Source organism: Falco biarmicus, chromosome 4, assembly GCF_023638135.1.
Source record: "Falco biarmicus isolate bFalBia1 chromosome 4, bFalBia1.pri, whole genome shotgun sequence".
Lineage (NCBI taxonomy): Eukaryota > Metazoa > Chordata > Aves > Falconiformes > Falconidae > Falco > Falco biarmicus.
In genome coordinates this window covers 24,604,477-24,610,935 of record NC_079291.1, presented here as the reverse complement: position 1 = coordinate 24,610,935, position 6,459 = coordinate 24,604,477, and the positions used below count along the sequence as shown (strand labels likewise).

The following is a 6,459-nucleotide window of genomic DNA, read 5'->3' as shown; positions in this document are numbered from 1 at the left end:
AATTAAACAAGGGTTTGTTGCAGTGGAAATATGAAGTCAGGTGCCTCAGTTTCAATGGGATTCCCTCCCACTCTTACCCCCCTCCTCATCCCCTCCCCCCCCCCTTTTTTTTAACATTTACATCAAAAACAGGAGAGTGGAGACATTCGTGAGGGACAAAAGCGGAGGGGGCACCCCCCCCCATCCATTCCCCTCTGCCCCCTTCCCCCCCCCCTCTTCGCCACATTTTTCCTTGTGGACCGTGCTAGGGCGGAGAGGTGGGGGCAGAGAAGAAAAGCATTCCTGCATGTCTGGAGGAAAGAAAAAAGATAAAGGGGGAAAGTGAAAGGGGAGGGGAAGAGTGGCCAGGGCCTCGGACCGCCGGTGCAATGATGCTTCCACAGTCCTCCCGGTAATAGTTAACTCGGGGTTAAAGATTAATAGCCCGGCAAAGCACTGTATAAATGGCCCGGGCGAGCCGAATGTACGTGAAGCGCCCTGGGGCTCCTCCGCCGGCCGAGCCGCCCCCTCGCCGCGGTGCCCCCGCGCCATGAGCCGCCTGCGGTGGCTGCTGTCACTGCTGCTGCCGCCCCTGCTGCTGGCGCCGCCGCTGGGCCCTCGCCCGGCCGCCGGGGCGGCCCCGCCGCCGCTGCGCTGCGCCCCCTGCCCCCCACAGCAGCTGGCGCTCTGCCCCCCCGTGCCGCCCGCCTGCCCGGAGCCCGCCCGGCCGCCCGGCTGCGGCTGCTGCCAGACCTGCGCCCTGGGGCCGGGCCAGCCCTGCGGGGTCTACACGGCGCGCTGCCGGCAGGGGCTGCGCTGCCACGGCCCCCCCGGGGACCCCCGGCCGCTCTCCGCCCTGCTGCGGGGACAGGGGACCTGCCTGCCCGCCGGCGAGGCGGCTGGGGCGCGCACGGCGGAGCCCGCAGGTACGGCGCGGGGGGCGGGGGGCGCGGGTGGTGCGGGGGCCGGGGCAGCGCGGGCGGCGGGGCGGGAGCTGCGTCCCCGCCGGGGCTGCGGGGGGCCCGGGCAAAGGGGCGGCTCGGGCATGTGGTGCTGGGTGACCGGCAGGCACTTCGGCAGCCTTATCTCGCTGCTTTACTTCTATTTTACCTCTTCTAAGGGGACTTCTGCAGTGTCATTTCACCGGTTTGCTGCTTCTGTTTCACTGCCTCTTGAATAACTTCTTCAGTGTTACTTCACTATTTTACTTCTTCAGGAACTTCCTCAGTGTTATTTCACTATTTTATCTCTTCCGTGGTTTTTTTCACTATTTTACTTCTATTTTACTTCTTCAGGAACTTCTAGAGTGTTACTTCACTATTTTACTTCTTATTGTTTTTATTATTGTTGCTGTCATCATCATCATGACTGCTGTGTGCATGCAGTGGTGATGAAGGTAGCTCGGTAGCTTTACAAAAATGATGGTTGACCCAATGTAACAATGGCCATTGGTGGCAGTAAGTGGAGTCCCGATTGCACTTGGGAGGGGGAGAACAGTGGCTGAGCTGAGTGTTTAATCCTCCTGCAGTTAAGAAAGTCTAGTATTTGACTTGATGTTGTTATTGCCTTGGGTTTTTTCTTTCCCTCCTCAATTTTCCACCCCATTTTTTTCTTATCCATTACCAAGAGAAAAGCAGGTGGGTTTTAGGCCATTGGATGATTGGTAACAGCCTTGATCCAACAACTTAGACACATGTCAAACTTCTATCCCATGATGAGTCCCTGCCATTCTGCTGCTCCCAGCAGGAGAGCTCACATGCACCGAGGTGGGCACTGGCGGGCGGCCCATCAGCAGCCAGAGCCAGACGGCTTCGGCCAGTCCCCTGTTATTGCATCCGCTGCAGGACACTGTGGGCTACCGCTGGCTCCTGTGAATTGCTATCCCTTCCTATATGTCAGGCAAGCCATGGAACAAAGTATAGGATGCCACGGGGTCAGGTCTGGAGCAGTTCCTCTCCTGAGTAAAAGCTGAAACACATGCTGGAAAAAAAAATAATAATTCCAAATTGATGCCAAGTTTCACTCCAGTCTTTCCTCATTTAGCAAAGTCTCTACAACTCACTGTGGTCAAGAAAGTTTTTTTCACTTCTAACAGACTGGCTGCAGCATCATCTTTGGGATTAGACTGATTTCAAAGGATCATAAAAAACCCAACTTATTAGAGAATAGCTAAAGTGTCCTCCTGTTAATTTATGACAAAAGTTTGATTTCCTGTGCTGCACATGTAATTTATTATTCCTGCAAGAGCTACTGTAATGTATCTGTCTTAAGAGATTACTTTGTTGTTGTTTGTTCTGATTTTTCTTTACCTTTTTAACTTGGAGAAATAAATGCAAAAGTTCACTGAAGATGTTCACCTTTACCATTATTCTTTTCCAGACTCTATGGAACCTGATGATACGTCTTTGGAAAGCGCTGAAATGACACAGGATCAGCTGCTGAACTATCAGCTGATGTCTCTCATAAGCCAGGACAAGCCCATTCCCTGGAATGCCATCACTGCATATGAAAACATGAAAGCAAAGAGACTATCTGAACTCAAGAAATGGAAAGAGCAGGTGGGTTTTCTTTGCAAACCTTTCAGAGACAATTTCAGCAGATGTCATTGATTCAGAATACAAAATGAAAATGTGCATGACATTCTAGCAGTGACACTGGGATGTCAGTATTTTGGGTAGCCAGCAAAGAGACTTTTGGACTGCCTTCATCAGATGCTTGAGGAACAGCAATCCTGAAAACAAACCAAAAAAACCCTCAATATGGCAGGACCGATAAAAACAGGTGTGCATCAGATATGTCCTACATGGACTCCATGCAGAGGCTGAAACTTTATCTGCATTTACTATCAGATTATTGCTTAATTTCCATGAGCTCATTTTAGAATCTTGGACTCCTTGCATGTTTTAGTTAAAAAATAAAAGGGATTTGTCACTGGGTCCCATGCTCAGTGAAATAAAAGGGAATCCTTACATACAGTTATTGGTGAAACACCAATGCAAACCAAAATGTGTTTCTTTGTGATCACAAGGTAACACTATTAAGTAGATGCATATAAAAAGACAAAGCTTAGCAATTAAAGCGTTTACCCTCGACACTGCAAAATCACAGTGGGTAACAGGGGTGTGGAGCCTTTGCAAGCAGGTCCGTGTTCCACTTGAGGGCACCAGAGAACCACAGTTTGGCCAGTCCCAGGCCGCCAGCACACCCACAGCTCGGAGCTAAGCTGGAGGGGCACTGAAGCCCAGTTTCATAATGGTCACAGGCAAAATAGGAGAAAAAAAAAAAAAAAAAAAAAAAGGCAAAAACCTTCTAACCACCACTCCACCCTAGGAAGTCTCATTCCACATCCAGAACAGGACTTAATCATGGATTTAGTTTGAGCTATTATACATAAGAGCTGTTAGCTCCAGTTGTGATTTTTAGGCTTCTGCTTTTCTGCCCCAGAGCCACAGATAAGCCCATTGACTTGCACAGGACCGCTTATTTGAGGGGCTGACACGGGGAGGTCCTGCAAAAGCAGAGGGTGTGATTATTTTCACTGTAAATTTGTTCTCCTCCTCCATCACTCGCTAAGTACTGTTCATGCATGGCAGTTGTGACTTCAAAAAAAAACAGTGAGCAATTTGTGAAAATAGTGACTGTTGCAAGCAGTTCTTCACCCCCAGTTCCAGTCACTTTGAGTTTGGGTCCCCGAGCCACAGGAGTGCTCTCTCTTCTGCTTTGGCAACAGCTCTGTCCTGTACAAAAGATAACAAACATTCAGATGTTTGTTCTTGCACCATGTATATATGTCTTGCACCTATTCTCCATACATCAACAGAGCACAGGGCCATGGCAACCCAGAAAACGTGGCTAGTCTCACGTACACCAGCCTCCTAACGTGCAGCTCCCCATAATAGGAGAGATTGTACCCTCTGAGCAGTCATGTGTTTACTTAGTACAGGTTAAATTTCCTTGTGTGGCAATTTAAGGACTTAAATCCTCATGTTTCTGAGGACAGAAAATACCTCAAAGAATAAAAACAAAGGCCTAAATGCGACACCAGAGTTTTCTGGCTCTGCTCCTACTGAAGCAAGTAAAAACTACATGCAAAGCAGCCTGGTGCAGATTATATGACTAATAAGTATTTTCAGCTTTTTGCTAGCTTTATACTGATGACTTTTTGTTTAGCTGGTTTCTTTGTGATTTGGGGATTGACAACCTTTGTGTGGTCTTTCTGCAGGGACCTTGTCAGAAGGAGCTCTACAGAGCCCTGTATAAACTGGCAAAGGCTCAGCAGAGAAGTGGAGGGGAGATTTACAAATTCTACTTGCCCAACTGCAACAAGAATGGATTTTACCACAGCAAACAGGTACGTGCCTTTTCCCCTGTCTGCTCACAGCAGTGCTGTGACTATCCTGACACAGCCAACCCTTTCACAACCCTCTGCTCCCAAACTCACCATTTTACAGCTGCTGGAAAAGCAGGTTGTGAAAACAGGGATACTCAGTAGTGGGAGCAGATGGTTTGTCCTTCTTCTCTTAAAAGTGAGCCACATGCTGTGGGCTGACAGCAATGGAGGCAGGAGGCTTTTCCATTCACAGAACAGGTGCACGAAAGACCTTCTCCAAAATCTTTTAACCCTATCTGCTTCCAGCCCGAATCGAACTCCATATACATGATGTGTTTAACATATTCCCAGTTGACATTAATTCATAATATCCACCATGCTGCCTGCAAAGCCCATTGAGTGTATAATAAGTGCTATGGAGAAAGGCAGCTCTCAGCTCCCAAGTGGTGAAAAACTCACAGAGGTGGTGTGAACTGTCTGGAGCAAAATTAGCCTTCTGAAAGCAGAAGAAAAATACTGATTTGTGCTGCCTATGGATTATGTTATATGCCCATTTCCATTATAGCCTCAAAAAAAAAAGCCATCACAAGTTATGCTGAGAGTAATCTGCAAACCTAACTAAAGCTCCAAACCTCAAGCCACACCCTTGTAACCACCAGTCGTGCACACAAATTTAGTAGGTCTGCATAAATCTGTGTCACCGAGACTCCTTGTTTTTGGGCATGGCACCACTGTGTGACTCACAAACATTGCAAGCTGGGATCTGATCAGGCACATACAGAAATCTGTTCAACCCCCTCCCCAAGAAAAAAAAACAACACACCGTACTGTTTGCGTCCTTGTGTGAAGAGCCAGACTGTCCAGTCATTGCTCTCGCCCTACCAGCTTGTATACTCTGCCTTCCTCTGGGTTCTCATGCTGGAAGATATTGCTGTTTTATCCTGCTGTTTACCAAGCAGTGAGCAAACTGATGTAAGTCTGAAGTTGCTGTTGTGGTAGTTGAGCTTGGGTCAGGGCTCCTTAACCAAGCGTGTTGGTCAGAGGCTCTGTCAGAGCAGGGACCACTGCATTCAGAACAAGTCTGTGCATGGCAGGTCCCTACCTTCTGATCCTAGTTCTGTCCAACACCTCTGCTTGCAGTAGCTCACAGGTAATCTCCTGCTTACAGTTACTTACTGTGGGTTTTGTTTTGCTAATAATATTCTAGTGTGAAACTTCACTGGATGGAGAGACGGCTGGATGCTGGTGTGTCTATCCAAAAACTGGAAGAAGAATTCCTGGTTCCTCAGAAATGAAAGGAGACCCAGAATGCCAACAGTACGTCAACTCACAAGAATAAAACTAAACACATTCATTTACACTGAGTTTTTTGTGGGGCCTGATCCAGTCAGGAGACTTTTCGGTCAGGAGCCATTTCAGTAATGTAGTTTTGTGCATCTGATTTTTGGCATAGAAATAACCCCATAAAGTAGCTTTTTCACTGCACTGGGATAACTCAGATGCTTGAGTGACAGATAAAAGCTAGCGCAAGATCAAGTCCTACAATCTTGTATATTTTGTTTGTATAATATTATGGATACCCTCATATGTAAAGCTGTTGAATTATTTATTTCACAGTACATGTATTTTCATCTCTGTGTGTTGTTACTAATTTATATCCTCAAACATTTCATAACTTTATATGTAAATACTTAATAATATTGCTTTTAAATGTATGCATCTTATGCTGGAGTAATGTTGCTACTTAACACTTTAGGTGGCATAACTCTGTTGGGAAAAATGGCTTGTAAACTTGCATTTTTATACTATGTATTTATAGATGTAAAATGAATTTTAAAAAATAGCTTTTGTTAGAGAACATACTTAGAAACTTATTTAAAACTTGGTTTGTTTGTATATCATGTTGCTTTTGCAGCTCTGTTTCAATGTCAATCTGTTTGTTAAAAAAGAAAGTCTAAACCTTGATTATATACTGAAGCTCCTGATGCAACAGTATTTGTTTCTATTTTCCAAACGTATGCACCAGATAAACAGTAAAACACAACAGGATGTGCTGTGCCACCTTTGACAGGTGGAAGTTGTTCAGGTGTTGCCATTGTCATGTTATTTAAGATAAGCTATTAAATAACGTCTTTTAAATATTTAAATGA

General features: G+C 46.3%; 1 protein-coding gene across 1 annotated transcript; it reads left to right on the top strand.

Moving 5' to 3' along the window:
* Positions 1-480: 480 nt before the first annotated feature.
* Positions 481-6,459, top strand: IGFBP1 (insulin like growth factor binding protein 1). Its single transcript, XM_056337868.1, has 4 exons — positions 481-905; positions 2,359-2,537; positions 4,202-4,330; positions 5,517-6,459. Exons 1-4 carry the CDS (start codon positions 530-532, stop codon positions 5,646-5,648), a joined length of 816 nt encoding a protein of 271 aa, XP_056193843.1. The 5' UTR covers positions 481-529; the 3' UTR covers positions 5,649-6,459.

Coding starts and splice junctions, on each gene's coding strand:
- IGFBP1 (XM_056337868.1), top strand. CDS start 530: ATGAGCCGCCTGCGGTGGCTGCTGTCACTGCTGCTGCCGCCCCTGCTG. Junction 906..2,358: donor GCGCACGGCGGAGCCCGCAG/GTACGGCGCGGG, acceptor ATTCTTTTCCAG/ACTCTATGGAACCTGATGAT. Junction 4,331..5,516: donor GATTTTACCACAGCAAACAG/GTACGTGCCTTT, acceptor ATAATATTCTAG/TGTGAAACTTCACTGGATGG.